At 39.7% G+C, this 19577-nt stretch overlaps 1 protein-coding gene across 2 annotated transcripts in view; it reads left to right on the top strand.

Moving 5' to 3' along the window:
- Positions 1-19577, top strand: part of LOC145989902 (uncharacterized) — a 346996-nt gene that overhangs the window by 52226 nt on the left and 275193 nt on the right. Inside the window, exons 1-2 of one of the 2 annotated variants that reach the window (XM_083125396.1) lie at positions 11334-11520; positions 13785-13945. In XM_083125396.1, coding sequence (XP_082981522.1) covers positions 13828-13945 — 118 coding nt within the window. In that variant the 5' untranslated portion in view covers positions 11334-11520; positions 13785-13827. Of the gene's footprint in view, positions 1-11333; positions 11521-13784; positions 13946-19577 lie in introns of those variants that run through there. The other variant, XM_083125397.1, reaches the window with a different exon arrangement.

Below are 19577 nucleotides of genomic sequence, written 5' to 3'. Positions count from 1 at the left end.
ATACGTTTGGAATCAATTAGTTATTTATTATGAAATTTTAATTATTATTAATTAATAATCATTATTGTCATTATTTATATTATTCAAATTTCTTGCGACGGCCATGGGAACAATTATAAGTGAACCCCCCGAAATTTTTTCCTCCCTACGGCCATGGCCTCGGGGACCCGCCCTCCGTCTCATGGGAGCAGTAATTGGTGGAAATACATAAACGGAAGATTTTCAGAATTCAGTGTTGCAGTTCCGCCTACGAAAACATTAGCCCATCCATAAGTAATGGAAATGATGGCTAGTGCGTAAACGTTAATGGATTGCGGCTTATATTTGGTTAATTCTGCACCGCAAATGGACGCTACAGGGACCATGAATCTCGCTTTTGATGTCCATTCGACGCTTTGCTGCTGTGTCTATTCAGCTGGAGAGGCTCTCTCGCATCATCAGAAGCAGGTATATCTGATCAGGAGGAGTCAATTGAGGTGTTGTGATCTGTTGGCGGAATCTGAGTGCAAAGTGAACTTAGCCACAAAATAATGGAACGGCAGTGTTGCCCCACGATGACGTCAAAAATGTCAATCGCGTAGAGAAATGTTACTGTTAGTTACTTTCTTCAGCATATGTGCAATAAGTGTGTGTTCCGATAGAACAAGCAGAGATTTACATGTGTGGGGGTCCGGAGCAAATGTTATTATGAGACCCCTTTATATACAATTCAGAGATAACTTTTAGATCAAGTTGTGTCGCATGGTTAATTATTTTAAAAAAATTGACATATTTCAGATATCTCGTGCTTATTTTGTGTGATTTTTCATGGCAATTTATTCTCAGTAAACGCGCAGATGATTGCTGGGGGCTCTAGTTCCTCAAGCCCCCTCCTCGGATCTGTCTCTTGAGCCTAGATCAACAGCTAGGATAATTTCATCTCATCACTATTCCTTGCATTGCGATTATTTAAAAGTAGCAGAACAACGATGCAAAATAACCGAAATACCAATTCAAGTATATTTATTGTGAGATTGTGGTTTCGGGGTGTAAGGGGCGACCTTCCACGTAGGCGCCCAAAAGTCAACCTCACTTCCACGTAGTGCACCCTGGACTAAAGACTAACGAGGCTCTGGCGACTGGCACTATGGCCAGTATAATTTTGTGTGTGTTGTCCTGTTTGTTGTCCTTGTGTGTGCTGAGTGCCCGTTTACGGCCTCAGCTTTTAACAGAAGTCAGAACATTTTAACATTTCTAGTAATGCAACGCTAGAGTTGTTATTTGTAATGATAAGGGGCTGGCCCCCGTATAATGTGACGGGAGCAAAATAGCCTAAGTGCTGACGCTCCCAAAATTTTAAATTCCAAATCAAAATCAAAAAGATTGTGGTTTCACTAGCAGTTGATAAGTTCACACGGATATATTTTTCGTTCACATTTCTTGATATGCAGAAAGAAGTAAAATTGTCACTACTCCTTGGACAGCAGAGCTCCTCGTCTTTCTTCTTAGCTACTGCCTTGTAACTAAAGATATCCGGTTCTATTTTTTTTTGTATATTTCGGATATATATTGTTATATTTTCACAGCGGTTGAAAGGTATTTCCAAGTTAAGTCTCATTTTCGTCTTGGTTTCGAAGGGAAAATCTCGATCTCATCTCGAATAGAGAAAGACAGAGAGAAGGAAGTGGACAGAAAGAGAATGGAGGGTGATGTATAGGTAGATACAAAGAGTGAGAGGGAGAAAGAATAGAGGGGAGAGGAGGAGAGAAAGAGAGAAGGAGATATGATAAATGAGAGATTAATAGAAAGGAAAGGAAAAAGAAAGAGAATGGAGGGAGATGTATAGGTAGATACAAAGAGTAAGAGGGAGAAAGAATAGAGGGGAGAGGAGGAGAGAAAGAGAGAAGGAGATATGATAAATGAGAGATTAATAGAAAGGAAAGGAGATAGAAGGGGAAGAGAAAGGAGAGAGAGAAGAAAGAACACAGGGGAGAGAAGAGGAGAAAGTTAGAGAGAAGGATTTAGGGTGAATGAGAGGTAGATAGAGATGAATGAAGAGAAGAAAAAGAAGAATAGAACGTTAGAGAGAAACAGATAGGGTGAATGGGAGATAGAGAGAGGATAGAAAATAGGGGAGAGGAGAGAGAGAATTGAAGAAAAGTAGATATGGTGAATTAGACACAAATAGAGGAGAGAAAATATGGAGATAGAAGAAGAGGAAGAGAAGGGAGAGAGAGAGATTAAAAGTAGTAGATACGGAGAGATATAAAGAGAGAGGGAGAGGAGAGAGGAATGGAGAGAGAGAGAGAGAGAGAGAGATTGAACTCTAGCTGCATTCTTTAAAAATGCTTATTTTCCCAAACAAAAACAATTTTCTTTTACACGAAACAACACATACAACCTATCTGGTGGTAAATTGATAACTCTCTCGGCATATCTGAGTAGGTGGCTTATACTCTGTCCCGGGAATTTGTGGAGCAAGGCCGCGAATAACGGTATAGAAGGGGGAGCGAGTGGGCGGAGCGAAGCAGTACGCGCTGCTGTTACTCTTCATGTATTCACTTCCCCTCTCACGCTTTCATTGGTAAACCCTCTCGAGTCAATACTTGCGTCCTGCATATATTCTAGGGATAGAGTATAGCAAGAAATTCTATTAGGCGATCTTCACACACTTTAGATTCTGGTTTACTAAAGTCGTAAACGAGAGGAGACCCATGTCGGCAAGTGTCGGTTTGATCTCGATAAGTCTCGCCTCCGTATAGATGAAGTCCTGATTCGAACGCCACTCCGAAATTTTTGACATAGCTCGATAGGAAGCCGACAGAACGTTCATCTGGGTTCGAGCCAGTACCTGTTTTTCTGAGAAAAATGTTTACCTGCTGTGTTTAGACATTCATTCATTCACTGCGACGGAGTTACACTCCCAAGGTCTCCACATTGTAATAAAAAATTATGGCACAATCCAATAACACACCCTCTCGTTATAAAATCTGTAAAGGAACTGAATTGGCAACATTTTACTTACTCCACGTGGACCTGACATGAACTGTCAGTCCCTAAGACGGACGGTATTGGTGAAAACGTTTTGAGGGGAGGATACACTGGGCTTCACGTGGACTTATCATGTGGCTGTCAGAGGGTAGGTGATCTTTCGGATTCGGCGTTCGAATCAGGACTTCAACGTTACGCAGTTGTTCAGCGCAGCCCTGAACTTCTGAAAGCCGCCACATTTCGTTTGCACCTTTGGATTTTCCTCAAGACAAATCCGATCCAAAAACTCCGACAACGGCTCGATTTCCCCGCTGAGGCTGTCGCGTAGAATATTGAATCGGAAAACAAAAAATAAAAGTGATAAAAAAGAGGAACTGCAGAGAGAATCCTAACAAAAACGCAACGATCTCTGTAGATTTATTGCGAACAGGGAATCGGGTGCGACTCCCCCCCGTTCAGAGGCCACCTGCGGGATCTGTGACGGAACAAAAGTTGTGCTTCCGACTTCTACGCGCGCGAGAGAGAGAGCGGAGATGAAAAAGCTGATCGCTGGCATCGAGAGAACAGCAGCGACATTGCGGAAGCTTTTGGAACTTCCATACCGATTAATTCACGATAAGGCCACCCCCTCCTCTCCATTCAAGACAGAGCAGATCCTGCCTCGTGGGATAAAGTTTGATGGAGAGAAAGATGAAAGAAAAAGCGAATATAGATTTCATTACTTTACGTTGCTTTTCTACCACTTTTGGTAATCGTGACGATGAGGATGAGTGATGATGAAATTGATTGACAGTCACGAAGAACACCCATGATCAGGCCGGGAATCGAACTATAGACCCCTGGCGTCGCACGAGCGCTGTGCTAACCACTCAGCAAAGCAGCATTTTTGGCACCTCCAAATTTATGCGAAGTTGCCGTTGTACAATCAGCGGCAAAATAAAAATGGGACACATTTATCCTGAAATATTCGCTTCCCTACAAGGCGTTATGTATCTTCCCTAACTCTACGGCCATAAGTGTAGGTCAGGTCTCATAAATTATATCACTTTCAGAATATTTCAGATTTTCCTGGAGACTGTAACAGCTTAACAAAGTGCAATGATGCCATACACACTAGCCCAGTCATGTAGACATGTATATATACACATTGTAAACAATTAATATGTTTTGGGTTTAAAGGCTGCGACGGAAAAAATGTGAAGAAGCAAAGTGGTACAATTTATGAGCATGTACTATAAATTGTACCACCAGTCTTATAAAATCGTACCATTAATTTACATGCAGGACCGTTAAGTGTGATTCAGCCATGGGGCTTTATTTACGACATAGAATGCAATAAATGCTTGTTACATATTAATATAGTGTAATATAGTGTAAACAGAAAATGAGTAAGCTCTCATAAAATTACTTGAAAGAAAACAAATTGTTAAGTTTATGTAAGCATCGGTTAAGGTTATTTTGGTCCACATTTTCACCGTAAAATACTTTCTTCTTTGCACTTACTCTCTTGCACACCTTGTACGTATGTATGTAACCAGACACTACACTTCGAACATTTGATCATTTCTTCTTCCTTGTTTGCCTCACAGATTTTGCAATACCAGCTGGTCGAGTTGTCAGCTTCTGGCAATGTTAGTGATTTCATTGCACTACCCCGTGAAAGTTTGCACTTGTCCGAGAGACATGAAACTGTAGTACCACTGTTTTCTAGCTTTCCCGTTTTGGAACCTATGTTTGATACCATTGGCTTCAACTAAATCATATGCTAATTTCTGAAGATTTTGTCGAGAGCATCCAAACATATGGAATTCCATCTGAAGAACGTAACTTACCAGCTCATCCTCCAGTTCACTAGGGACGTCTGTGCTATGTCCAAAACTCTTTATATCCTCGCAGGTTTTGTGTTTTTTGTTCTCTAACCTCCTCTTCAATGTGGGCTTCGGAACGCCGTAAGTTCTGCATATTTCATTAATACCAGCATCACCAATTCGGAAGGCATCAAGTGCTCTCATCATATCTTCTTGTGACCACAAACCATATTTCTTCGGTTTCGTCATCTACAACAGTAAATAATAATAATACTAATCGTACTAATAATAATAATACGAATAATAATAATAATACGAATAATAATAATAATACGAATAATAATAATAATACGAAGAAGAATACTAATAATCAGTAATAGTATTATTATGAAGAATAATTATTCTTGTTAATAATTAGAATTACGGACTTCCTTCTTTATTATTCTGCTGATTAAACTTGTATAAATGTCCCTCTCTAATTACTTTTAAAAAGTTCCTTTAAAATGTACCGGTACAAATTAGAAGAAAGTTAGTGGTACAATTTAAACGACACGGCATTTTTTTTTCCAGCACAGGCCCATTTTACAACGGAGTAAAGCCATTCCAAATAACCCTGCTCTTAAACATTAACATACTTTAAGTTGTTAATATTTGACATGAGACTGGATTCAGACTTACCTGTGCGTGTGTAGAGGCTTAGACGTTCGAGGAATTATTTACTTCGTGGACCACAAAAATGAACAAGCTGCTGCTTCCAAGGCAATACTGCTTCTAACTGACCCGTCTTCACAAGATCTTCTCAACTTCTTCTAATACACAATCCTTCCAATCGGCAGCGCCACTACTCGGATAGGTCGCCAGATATGCGAGCGGTACAATTTACATGCCGGTACAATTTATGAGACCTTCGCCTATTCTAATAGCAAATTTTCAATGGAAACTTCTATCACCGGTGTAGAGTTATGCAACACACATAACGCCTTGCGGGGAAACGAGTATTTTATGATCAAGGTGTCCCATTTTTATTGCCCGTGACTGTACGTATTTTCCTATAAGTTTATTTTTTTCGTCTTTAGGTTGATTGCGACGATGGTGATGAGTAATGATTAGATCAAACTTATGAAGGGACACAAAAAGTAACACACATGCCCTGGATCAGGACTCGAACCACAAACCCTCAGTGGCGAAATTATGAATCGACCACTCAACGCGCTCAACCATCGATCAAAATTCAGTCTAATAAAATGAGAACATTAATAAAGAGAAAATTGAAAGCAGACTTACTTCAGGTCGCGCATGTTACTTTCCAGTCATAAACTTTTATGTTACCTGCTACCTAAGGCGCTTCGGCTCGTTTTTTAGGCAATGGCCTCCCCAACTTTCTTCCTCCAGAACGTCCTATCTTCCAGAAAGTCCTATCTTGGGCTGCTCTTCTCCAGTTTTTGATGTGAAGGGCGTCCTTCTGGATACTGTCCTCCCATCTAATCCTTGGTCTTCCTGCAGATTTTCTTCCTCCCATGTTTCCTCCTAGCATCTTCTTTGGGATCCGGTGCTCATCCATAAACTTTTATACTTTCGTCTAAGATCAAAGAATCTGAAGGTTAACATACACAAAATAGTAGCATGCAATGTTAGACATTATTCATTGTCTATTGCTTTTACCTATATTTATTCGAACACCAGTGGCGTGCCCATGATTTTTGAAAGAGGGGATTACATATACTCCTTTTTAGTAGTCAGACCTCATTTTTCATCTTTTCCTGCCATTGATGTTTGTTTTAGGAAACTCGGGGCAAGTGGAAGTAATATCCTACAACCCCCCCCTCCTTACTCACGCCACTGTCTAACACTATGTTTTGAGAGGCCACATCTTCTCTCGTCTTCAGGTGAAAAAAAATATTTTTGCTGATGGTGGCAATCGAACCTACTACAAATCTGGTACCCTTCAGGAATTCTGTACTAATTTGTGCTCCATTTATGCTGCTATTTCTATTTTCTGACGAGAAGGAACCATATTTGTTTGAATTCTAGACGGGGACTTCTTATAGGGTTTTGAACCATTGCTATGAAGGCTGCTTCTTTCATATTCTTCAGCTTCCAATTTGGCTCTTTGTGTGGCACTGTTGCGTTGCTCCAATGGATTCTATGCACTCCATCTATGTTCTGATATATTTTATCTATCTGTTTCGCCTATGCCTATGTGTTACTGTGGTGACCAGTCCTGTTATCAAGAGGGTGCCAGAATTATGCCTGCAGTTTAGAATAGAAGTAGTACTGGTACTTTACACTATAAGAGAAATACAGTATATTAAATAGTTTTTGAAAAAAAAATCTTAAGAAAAATATTTGGACCCGACATTCAGGGTGTCCGAGAAGTCCCGCACCATAGGTAAAATCATAGCATTTGTTCAATGTGCTCTCCGTTGAGTTCCACACATGTTTGTAGGCTGAATCGCAAATTGTTGAGCACAGGGGGACATAATATGGGCCAATGGCATCGAATATAGTCAAACCCAGATATTTCTGCCGCGATCGGCGCAGTAGAACGGGAGAACCAGTGTTGCTAATCTGTCGATAGAAAAATGTCGATAGAGTCTGAAGAAGACCTTGCTAGAAGGTTGAAACGTTACGTTTAGTTTGTTTTATAATAAAATAAATTTCTGCCTTGGTCAGCATATTGAGTTTTTTTAAAAAAATATGGTGTTTACAATCCAACAAAACTCACCGTCATTTCGCCTTTCTCCTTCCGTAACACAAATACTGCTCCATATTTACATTTGGCAACACTAGTCACTAGCTAACCAATGACCATGCACTGCATAAAAGAAGCAACCACTACGCCATGCTATATTGCCACATTACCGTTCCTGCCGAACGGTGTGAACCGCAAGCTGGAGTGCTATTCAATTGTTTTCAATGATGTTTGCGCGAGTGTGTCCAGGAATGGAATGACAATATGGCAACAATGGCGAAGGTTGGCGAGCAGGGTAGAACACGTGATACTAAGAGAGGGGGAGACGAAACGAAAATTGGTATCTGCGCAACAGCAGAGATAGCTGCTTCGGGCTCTACGTCCTTGATTCTTGTGCGAAGATGAGCCAAATCGTTCATCTTCACGATGTACACCAGAGATTTAACATTCCCCCCAGAAAGCACACATAGCAGTATTATTTCCACACTTTCGTTCTGCCACAGTATCATTCCGTACAAGAAAAGAACGACAAAATTAATTTTTACCATTTTGGTTATAGTGCGGAACTTTTCGGACACGCTAGATGAAACAACAGGTGAGTGGATCATGCCACATAACACTGAACTGCATAATCTACGAGTGTATTTTCCCCCTGACATTATTAGAATTATTAAATCAATAGGACTTCAGATCATGTAGCAGATACGGGAGGAGGTAGAAAAGTCTACAGGACCCTTGTTGGGAAACCTAATGGTAAGGGACCTGTAGGAAGGTAAAGAGAAAGCTGGTATAACAACGTTAAGAGGATAGGAATTGTGAAGAGTAGATTAGTCTGGAAGACCTTTGGTGTTGTGGAATCTCCGGAGGAAACGAACGAAAAGAAGTTGTGACTCGAGGTGTCTCGACCAATGAGAGCGTGAGAGAGGAAGTGAGTTCTTGTATGGAGAAACGTGGCTGCAGCTACCAGCCGTTTGCAGCAGCGCGCAATGCTTTGCTCCTCCCACTCGCTTTCTCCTCTTCTCTATTGTTATCCGTGACCTTGATTCTCAGATTCCAGAGATAGACTGTAGTTTCAATTCGTTGAAGAAATTTAACTGTGAATGAAAAACATTACACAAGTCTAAGAAAAGAACTTCAAGGCCAACTCTTGGGAGTTCAGTTTAATCGACATTTTCGATTCTTTAAGAGCACGATGCGGTAATCATGTCGCGTGTAAGATGTCAATAAATGCATGAACAACTACTTGGAAACTTCGTTCTCCATTATTAGCGTCTGGGGGTCACCTGTTTCTTCCGGGCTTGTAGATCGATCAGGGGACCAGGTGATGGTGCGGAAGAACTCGCTACCCACAACGCCTTGCATGCAGAACAAGGCTGGTCTTTTGTTTCGTCGAACTTTTTTCTGTAACTCCCACCTTTTCCTCAGAGGAGTAGGAGATCAGTCTCCTAGGGAGCGAAATAGAAAGATAAAAAGGAATGGAGATTTGGTGGTCCATGACTCCAGCATCCATAACTCAAGAGGATGGTCTTACGTACTTTTCTCAAAGTGGGATTCTTCTGGAATTCGTTGTTTGTCAGAGTTACGTATATCTGTTTTGGCTTAAGCTGTAGCTTAAGCCCAAGCCCAAACAGTGTAGCTTCGCTATAGCTACAGCTACATTTACCAAAAAGTAGCTTTGCTGCAGCTAAGAATCGAGTTTTGATCTTAGTGTCGAGATGTCAGAAATAATAAGCTTCTCAGGCTCTGTACTGTGTAATGATACAATATGTTTGTGAAAATCATTTCTGCTTTGGTTTGTATAGCTTCTCCTGTTCACTACTCGCTACTTTTGCATAAACAATTAGACAACTATATGAATATTCAAAAGAAGCCCTTAAAAGTTGGGTTCTATTATTTATTATGATGGTAACCTTTCATTCGATATACTTTGATAGCGGTGCTACTATCTGTGAGGGACTAGTTTTTACTAGTTTTAAGAATGACAAGATGCCTGTATAGTGGCCTCTCAACTGAAATATGATATGATGCAATTAGGATACTACCCAAATTAATGTTTATAACTGTACATATATATAATTTGGTAGAATTACATATGTTTAAACTAACTAACTAACTAACTCTCTAGCCTTCTTAAACTCGAAGGTTCATGGCTGCAGCAACACAGGTCTTCCATCTGTCCCTATCTTGAGCAAGATCTATACACTCTTTTCCATCCCTACCGATTTCACTTAGGTCCTTCTCAACGTTGTCCCTCCATCTTCGTCTTGGCCTTCCTACAGGTCTCTTACCATCAGGTTTCCCAACAAGAATCCTGTAAACTTCTCTTTCCTCTCCCATTCGTGTCACATGGCCTGCCCACCTAAGTCGTCTTGATTTAATTATTCTAATAATATCTGGACATGAATACAAATTATGTAGTTCTAAATTATGTAACCTTCTCCACTCACCTGTCTCCTCATCCCTTTTAGGTCCAAATATTTTCCTAAGGATCTTATTTTCAAATACTCTCAATTTATGTTCCTCTTTCAATGTAAGGGAACAAGTTTCACACCCATATAATACTACAGGCAAAATTATTGTTTTGTATATTTTAACTTTTAGTTTCTTAGATATTAAACGAGAAGACAAAAGTTTATGAAGAGAGAAGTAACATGCATTTCCTGAATTAAGCCTGCTTTTTATTTCTTCTTTAATATAATTTTCACTTGTTAATGTTACTCCTAAGTATTTGAATTTGGAAACTGGTGCATCCCCTAATAATTCTACATCATCTGCATATACTAACAACTGAGTCACACCATTTAATTTTAGTCCTTCGTTAGTTTCTTTTACCTTCCTAACAGCATATTCTAAGGTAAAATTAAAGAACAATGGAGATAATGCATCTCCTTGTTTTAACCCATCATGAATTGTAAATTTGTCAGACACATTAATACCCACACGAATTTTAATTTCTGTTTCAGTGGTGCATACTTTTATCATACTAAGAAGCTTTTTATGTATTCCAAACTTGACTAATATATTATATAATTTATCTCTTTTGACCGAATCATATGCTTTTTTGAAATCAATGAATAGCTTATGGACATTTTGATTATATTCTAACTTTTTTTTCAAGTGTCTGTCTAATGTGAAAAATTTGATCTGTAGTTGATCTCTTACGTTTAAATCCGCATTGATAATCACCTATAATTTCATTAGCATATGGGGTCTGTGAGGAAGTTTTTTATTGTGTCCTTGCCTTTTTAATGTGTTGTGTTTGTCATATGCAGGTTCCTTTACAATCCTGCACTTTGTTAACCTTTCCCAAGGACCTTTTTACACCGCCTTTTTAACTCTAAAGTAAGGATTTTAGATGAGACGAATTTTCCTCGTACATTGAATGGTGCAAAATGGCCATATGTGCCGATGCACCCCAAAATTTTATTCCAATCAATCAAAATTTACCTCAAAACAAAAGGAAAAATGTAGCGCTGCGAAATTTTCGCTACAAACCACAATAATTTACAGCAGCGTGTACTGCTTCGCTCCGCCCACTCGTTTCCTCCCCTTCTCTGTCGTTATGCGCGGTCTTGCTCCACAGATTCCCGGGATAGAGTATAGCTACAGTAGCGCGCTACTTCCGACTACTGCGTTCTACTGCTTTGAAGTCGTGAACGAAGAGCAAATGACCCATTTGCAAGGCGATTTCCTCAAACCTTACAGCCCCACGTCGTTAACCACATGCTCTCCCACACGCAGGCAACTCGTATCTGTAACAAAAGGATTTCGTAGGAAGTGATATCACAGGATGCGATTCTCTTTTTATCACCCGGTGCTGGGAGCCTGGCAGTGCAGGTTGTCTGGTGACGTGTCATCCACAAAGGAACATCTGTCGTTTCTGATGAGAACGGATCAGTGTCTGTGTATCTGGGGTTCCGCAGAGCAGGTGTGTCGTAACATCTACGTAGTTATTAATCAAAGGTGCCTGTTTGTGGATGTTCAAGAGAGAAAGGTTGTTTCGGAATCTGTACAGGAAGACTTGTTGCTAAGGGGACGAAAGTTATTAAGGTAAGTGCACTCTCCACGTAGTGAGTGATATGTGTGCATTCGGGTTGGACGATCAAATCCGATATAATTACCCAAATCCTGGATTTCTTACTCACATCTCAAATACTGGATTCGTTACTCAATTCCCGAATGTAGGATTCGTTACACGATACTCGAATACTAGATTCGCTACTCAATTCTCGAATTCGTTGCCTGATACTCCAATACTGGATTCGTTACTCGATTACCGACCTCCGTGCCGGAGTGGTTAGCACAGCGCGTTGCGACGCCAGGTTCGAATCCCGGCCTGAACATGGATGTTCTTTGTGAATGTCCCTTCATCAAATTCATCATGTCATCACTCATCCTCATCCCCGCGATTAGCCAAAGTAAAAGAAAAGCGATGCAAAATAACACAAGTCAGATTAAATCGTTACTCAATTCTCGAATACTGGATTCATTACCCGATACTCGAATGCTGTATTTGTTACTCAATTCTCGAATACTGGATTCATTACCCGATACTCGAATGCTGTATTTGTTACTCAATTCTCGAATACTGGATTCATTACCCGATACTCGAATGCTGGATTTGTTACTCAATTCTCGAATACTGGATTCATTACCCGATACTCGAATGCTGTATTTGTTACTCAATTCTCGAATACTGGATTCATTACCCGATACTCGAATGCTGTATTTGTTACTCAATTCTCGAATACTGGATTCATTACCCGATACTCGAATGCTGGATTTGTTACTCAATTCTCGAATACCGTATTCCTTACCCGATACTCGAATGCTGTATTTGTTACTCAATTCTCGAATACTGGATTCATTACCCGATACTCGAATGCTGTATTTGTTACTCAATTCTCGAATACTGGATTCATTACCCGATACTCGAATGCTGGATTTGTTACTCAATTCTCGAATACTGGATTCATTACCCTATACTCGAATGCTGTATTTCTTACTCAATTCTTGAATACCGGATTCCTTACCCGATACTCGAATGCTGGATTTGTTACTCAATTCTCGAATACTGGATTCATTACCCGATACTCGAATGCTGTATTTGTTACTCAATTCTCGAATACTGGATTCATTACCCGATACTCGAATGCTGTATTTGTTACTCAATTCTCGAATACTGGATTCATTACCCGATACTCGAATGCTGGATTTGTTACTCAATTCTCGAATACTGGATTCATTACCCTATACTCGAATGCTGTATTTCTTACTCAATTCTTGAATACCGGATTCCTTACCCGATACTCGAATGCTGGATTTGTTACTCAATTCTCGAATACTGGATTCATTACACTATACTCGAGTGCTGTATTTGTTACTCAAGTCTCAACATTACTGGTAATGTTCTCCGATACTCGAATATCGGAATCCTTACTCAATTCCCGAATATTGATTCTTTACCCAATTCTCGAATCCTGTACACGTTGCCAGAGGACACATTTTCGATAATCATATCAATTTTCACCACAGAACAGTTTTTGTTCCTTGTCACCCTACATAGCTAATAGACGAATTCTGCTTACATCATACTTGTTTCAAATACATCGCTTAGTTACAATTAACGTAAACATATCAAACAATAACAATTTTCGTATTGGTTTGCAGAAAAAGGAAAAAAAAGATATATAAAAGGTATAGTCCTCCTTTAAATTTTGGTAGCCATTCCTCCTCTCTGAAAAATGTAGCTTCTCCAAATTTATTTATGTCAATTGTGTGTGTGTGTGTGTGTGTGTGTGTGTGTTTTTGGGGGGTAAGGCAGTCATTTCTAATTGAACAAAATGTTAAAGGAGAACTAAAATTTAAAAAATAAAAAAAAATATTGCGTGTTTATATTATCATAATATACTTATAAATGTTGATTCAAATTGTGACATCACAATAACAAGTCTACTATTTATTATAATCCAAGACCATTTTATTTAGGATTTTCCATAGGTCTTTGCAAAATTTACAATTCCAGAATTTATTGGTTTACTAAGAATTGAACCATTGACCTTCCCACAAACCACCTTTCTTAACCATCATAAACACTCGAGTCAACAATATGAACAAGTGAAATGAACAACAAATATCTGAACAATGAAATGACAATAGAATATCGTGGAGTTGTGATGGAGACCATATTTTCATCATGCTTTGAATATTTTATTTTTAAATTCATTTGCATACTTTAATATGTTATGCTGCTGACGTTACAAAAACATTAATGGGATATTGAATGTAATCTTGTTTCTGTTTTTTGATAACAGGTGGAGCTGGCTTCAATGAGGTGTGGCGAAGGGAGAGGACGGGATGAGTCGTTACGAAAGTCCCGGGCAAATTGTTCTTCTGTTTGCTGGGGCCTCCCTTGTGAGCGTCGCCCTCATCTTCCTCTTAAGCGCAGAGGCCAGGAACAGGAAGAGCAACAAAGGTAGGTCCATTGCTTGATATTCTGCATGGATTGTGAAGTTAGGACTCGAGCATTATGCAAATTAAATGTTGATGAAATGTTAGTCATCAGATGTTATGCACGGCACCTGATATATATTCTTTCGGAATGAATTCTGGCGGTGAAGGAAGATTTGGAACTATATATATACGAGGATGATTCATAGATTAAGGTAACAATAATTCTCATGGACAAACTTTATTCCACCGGCAGATATACTGATACACAGTAGTATGGCACTGATACATGTATTACTTTTCAACATAGTCACCATGTTTGTCTAAACATTTGCTCCAACGTTATAGATCGACCACAAGGAAAAGAACCTTCGACGAAAATCGTTCGCGCATCTTCCCCACCGTTTACGGGGTTCGATTGTTTCCAGGGAGGGGCAAGCAAGGTATTTTTTTTCATGGTGGTAAACGAGGCACATCACCCCGTAATAGTGTTCCCCCTCAAAAACCACCATTTCAGTTTGAAATTATCATGATCCTGCATCCATATTATAATAACTGATGTTAATTACTGTGACTGAAATCAACTTATGCCTGAAATAATATATGCTTTTAGGTTGACATTAATTTTTCAGGGGAGGAAGGTTGACGGTCATCCTTGCACCCCCTTCCGGACGTCCATGTCCCGATATAATTTTATAGAAAATGAAATATTTTCAAGCCGATGAAAGATGCAAGCAGCTACGGGGAAAGGGGGTGCATTATTTCCTTTGTAATTGAACTGTCCCGCTTCGTTCTCAGCAAATTTCTTCTTATTAACACTCTAACATGTTTTATTCTTATATAAATAGGACGAAGATTCAAGGGATCCTTCCAATTGTTATCCTTTCTATATCTCGAATATTCACACCATACACTTTAGTTCGGTTGAGGGTTGAGGATGAGGTCCGGTGATCGTGCTGCCCATTGAAAAGTGCTCCTGCCATTGGCTCCAGACATTATGACTCCCTGTACATAACAATTTATCTCTTCTTTAAGCGACTGATAGTCTTATGCAGACATCAGAACGAAATATATGTTCAAAGCTCTTACTGATACACTTCAATCTTTGACTGATCGACTCCACTTCATCCTCCTCTTCTAAATTAATTGCAGGGAACTTCTTTAGGTTGAACACTCGTAAAAAAATCTGGGACGTAACTTTAATCCGAGCAACGGTTAAAAAATTCAGCATCCGCTACAGGCAGTAGGGAAGAATTTTTCTTAATTAAAACCGTGTTGAGGGAGAGGAGCTGGTAGGAAGCCCCCCCCCTTCTCCCCCAACTGCGCGGATGGCTATGGATTCTGATTTGATGGAAGGTTCTTTCATCGCAGACAGGGAAACTTGGTAACGTCGTTGACGAGCCAAACGATGCTTTCGAGTCGGTTCGCGTCTTCTTCACGCTTCAAGATCCTGGGTTTTCCGTTATAGGAGCCTCACACCTTCCATTCCCTTGACCCGAATCTTTTTTCTCCCCTAGCTTAGCGTATCTCGCACGTCATATCCACTTATCGCTCTAGCAGGGCACTCCTAGCTCGTGTGAAAGAAAATATCCTTCCTGCTTGTAATTCTACTCCCTCTACTGTTCAAAACATTCGTTCCTGACCGGCAGTTTCAGCAAGATTAAGACGAGAATTTGGTAAGGAGCATTCCAAATGTTCCCGGAATGGATTAACGAAACCCAATGTGAACTTACGGTGAACGGGCGCCTTGAATTTTAGTGAGGACCTCCCATTGTTAGGAAGTAACGAGGTACTTGTTCGCGTCAACCTCCGTGGTGAAGTGGTTAGCACGGTGATCTTGGCATGGCTGTTATTGCAAGTGTCCCTTCATCAATTTAATCACATCATCACTCATCATCGCCTTCGCGATTAACCATAAGTGGAAGGAAATGGAAATAAAATAAAACAAATCAATCAATGAATCAATTACTGTTCGCGATTATAAAGGAGGAGGGAAGATTAGAAAATGAGCAATTTTCCTTGTTTCATTGAAAAAATAGCCCCCTAGACCGCCGCAAAACGGTTAACTAAGGAAAATATTTTTAGTCCAACTGTTGATAGCCAATGGAGCAAATTACACATTACCTTCTGAAAATCGGAAGTCGAAATAGAGTATTCTACACTCGCCCATCTTAACTCTTAAATTTCGTGTAAAGGAAATATGTAAACTCTCTGCCTTAAGGAAAACAAATCAGCTTTGCTTTAAGAAGCAGTAATATTATCGTTGTGAAATCCTTCTTGTTTCCTTTAGCCATTATTATGCATGATTATCAATGTGGATTTAAACGTACCAGATCAACTACAGATCAAAATTTTCACATTAGACAGACACTTGAAAAAAGTTGGAATACTGTATAATCAAAATGTCCATCAGCAATTCATTGATTTCGAAAAAGCATATGATTCGGTCAAAAGAGATAAATTATATAATATATTAGTAGAGTTTGAAATACCTAAGAAGCTTGTTAGTATGATAAAAGTATGCAGCAAAAAAAGGTAAAGTGCTCCCCTGTGCCTAGCACCACGCCATGAAGGCGTATAGGGGATGTGTGGGTAACGCCCCACACTTTCTTTATCCGGTCGTGAGTGGGGGTGATGTGATCAGCATCACGCCAGTGAAACAGAAAGTAAATTTCGTGTGGGTATTAATGTGTCTGACAAATTTACAATTCATGATGGGTTAAAACAAGGAGATGCGTTATCTTCATTGCTATTTAATTTTGCCTTAGAATATGTTGTTAGGAAGGTAAAAGAAACTAAGGAAGGACTAAAATTAAACGGTGTGACTCAACTGTTAGCATATGCAGATGATGTAGACTTATTAGGGAATGATATAAATACAATTAAGAATAATGCTAAAATATTTTTCAAAACTGCTAAAGAGAAGTTATCAAAGAGAGAACTAAATATATGCTTACAGGCAGAAACCAAGTGTTAGGTAATAATCAAAATCTAATTATTGATAACAACTCGTTTGAACCAGTTTCCAAATTCAAATACTTAGGAGTAATATTAACAAATGAAAATTATATTAAAGAGGAAATAAAAAGTAGGCTTAATTCAGGAAATGCATGTTACTTCTCTCTTCATAAACTTTTGTGTTCTCGTTTAATATCTAAGAAACTAAAAGTTAAAATATACAAAACAGTAATTTTGCCTGTAGTATTATACGTGTGTGAAACTTGGTTCCTTACATTGAAAGAGGAACATAAATTGAGAGTATTTGAAACTAAGATCCTTAGGAAAATCATTGGACCTAAAAGGGATGAGGAGACAGGTGAGTGGAGAAGATTACATAATTTAGAAGGTAAAGGTAAAGTGTTCCCCTGTGCATAGCACTACGCCATGAAGGCATATAGGGGGTGTGGGGCTAACGCCCCACACTTTCTTGATCCGGTCGTGAGTGGGGGTGATGTGATCAGCATCACGCCCCTGACCGCCTTTACCCCCCAGGGTTTCCCCCAGGTACCCATGTTATTCGACGCTGGGTAGGCGCCGGGGCCGCTTCCACCGTTAGAAAAGTTCCCGGATTTGAACCGGCCGGGGATCGAACTACATGATTTGTATTCGTGTCCAGATATTATTAGAATAATTAAATCAAGAAAACTTAGGTGGGCAGGCCATGTGACACAAATGGGAGAGGAAAGAGAAGTTTACAGGATTCTTGTTGGGAAACCTGACGGTAAGAGACCTTTTGGAAGGCCAATACGAAGATGGAGGGATAACGTTGAGATGGACCTAAAGGAAATCGGTAGGGATGGAAAAGAGTATATAGATCTTGCTCAGGATAGGGACAGATGGAAGGCCTGTGTTGCTGCAGCCATGAACCTTCGGGTTTAAGAAGGCTAGAGAGTTAGTTATTTATTATCATGCACCTATATTTGTCACTTCGATAGAGTATGGACCAATGTTATTCTTTATGATCAGACCAGGGTTCCATCCTGGTAAGCACATATTTCAGTGATTTAGGTAAAACTTTACATTGCAAGTTCAACCCTTATTAACCACTCTATGTATTAGTTTATTAAAAAGTTTTTTCTATGTGCATTACTCTAAGAAAAATATAATTAGGAGTTTTGAGCTCAGAATAGCTTACCATGTGTATTCAATTCTTTGTATTTATCGTTTATTTTCTAGCTTCTAGAACATGTGCGACCAGTTTACCAGCTCTCTGATCATTATTTTAAAGCTGTAGAAACGGCAGTCGGTAAAATTTCTGTTCGTTACTTTCACACTGTACAAACTTCAGATTGCCAACTTTCTGATCGTTACTTTCATACTTTAGAATCTTCAGTCCGCGAACTTTCTGATAATTGCTTTCACATTGTAAAGACTTTAACCGTCAACTTTCTGATCGTTACTTTCTCACTGTAGAAACTTCAGTCCTCGAAATTTCTGATCATTCCTTTCAAACTGTTGAAACTTCAGTCCTCGAACTTTGTGATCGTTGCTTTCACACTGTACAAACTTCAGTCCCCAAACTTTCTGATCGTTACTTTCGCACTGTTGAAACTTCAGTCCTCGTACTTTCTGATCGTTACTTTCGTCACACTGTTGAAACTTCAGTTGATCGTAATTTTCACGCTGTTGAAACTTCTGACCGCCAACCTTTCTGATCGTTACTTTCAAACTGTTGAAACTTCAGTCCGCGAACTTTATGATCACCACCTAACATACCATGGGATAGTATCATCTGTTGTTGCAAGACACCACCAATCTCAACAGCACATTGGCGCCACAACGAAGGGATTAGCGAGTTGAGGGGGCTGCTTGTGACGAAAGAAAAGGAGATAGGGAGAGAAGATTCCAATTACTCGAATCCCGTTTTCCAAATTACAGAACCGATTCTTCTCTTAATTCGTGCGATTATGCTCGAGTAGTCTCCGCGACGAGAGGACTTGAATTACAGGCGATGCTACAGATACTGGATTTCTTCCTCCTGGGTTGAGATAATTAAACAACGCTGGTCCCCAGGGACCTGCACTGTTCCTCAGCTAACTTCACCACACCTGCAGGGTTGCCAGAGGGCAACAAGATGCACCAAGCCTTGATAGATAGTGGCTTCTGGGAGTACAGTTTCAGAGAGCAATATTTGTAGTGGCACAACCTGTGATTAGGGCGGCAAAGGTTTTTTTATTTGAATTTGTGTTAGTAGCGTCGCTTTTCTGTCACTCAATCGCGACGTTGAGGATGAGTGACTGATTGATTCATTTGGCTAATTTTACTTTGCTTGTCCCTGACTATGGCTAATCGCAACGTTGAGGATGAACTCACAAAGAACACCTATGTCCAGGTCGGGATTCGAACCCGGGACCTGGCGTTGTAGCGCGAAGATCGGTTGCGAAAGTCTTGATGAAAGTTCAAACTGAGAAAAAACCTATTTCATCTCCCTGTTTTCCATATTCTGTATTGATGAGTACAAAATAGAGGCGTATCTAGAGTATGCCCGGATCTCTCTAAAATCACATTACTGTGCATATTTGGTGTAATTTTAGGCTCAATTATGAATGTCATATCTCTGATGGGGAAATCGAAGGAAAGTCGAATATAAACAACATTCAAGCCTCTTCTTAAACTAAGACGTTCACTACACACACGCTTGCAAATAGAAGACACAT

Source organism: Lepisma saccharinum, chromosome 7, assembly GCF_977018435.1.
Source record: "Lepisma saccharinum chromosome 7, izLepSacc3.1, whole genome shotgun sequence".
Lineage (NCBI taxonomy): Eukaryota > Metazoa > Arthropoda > Insecta > Zygentoma > Lepismatidae > Lepisma > Lepisma saccharinum.
The sequence above is the reverse complement of the archived record's forward strand: the minus strand, read 5'-3'. Positions and strand labels throughout refer to the sequence as shown.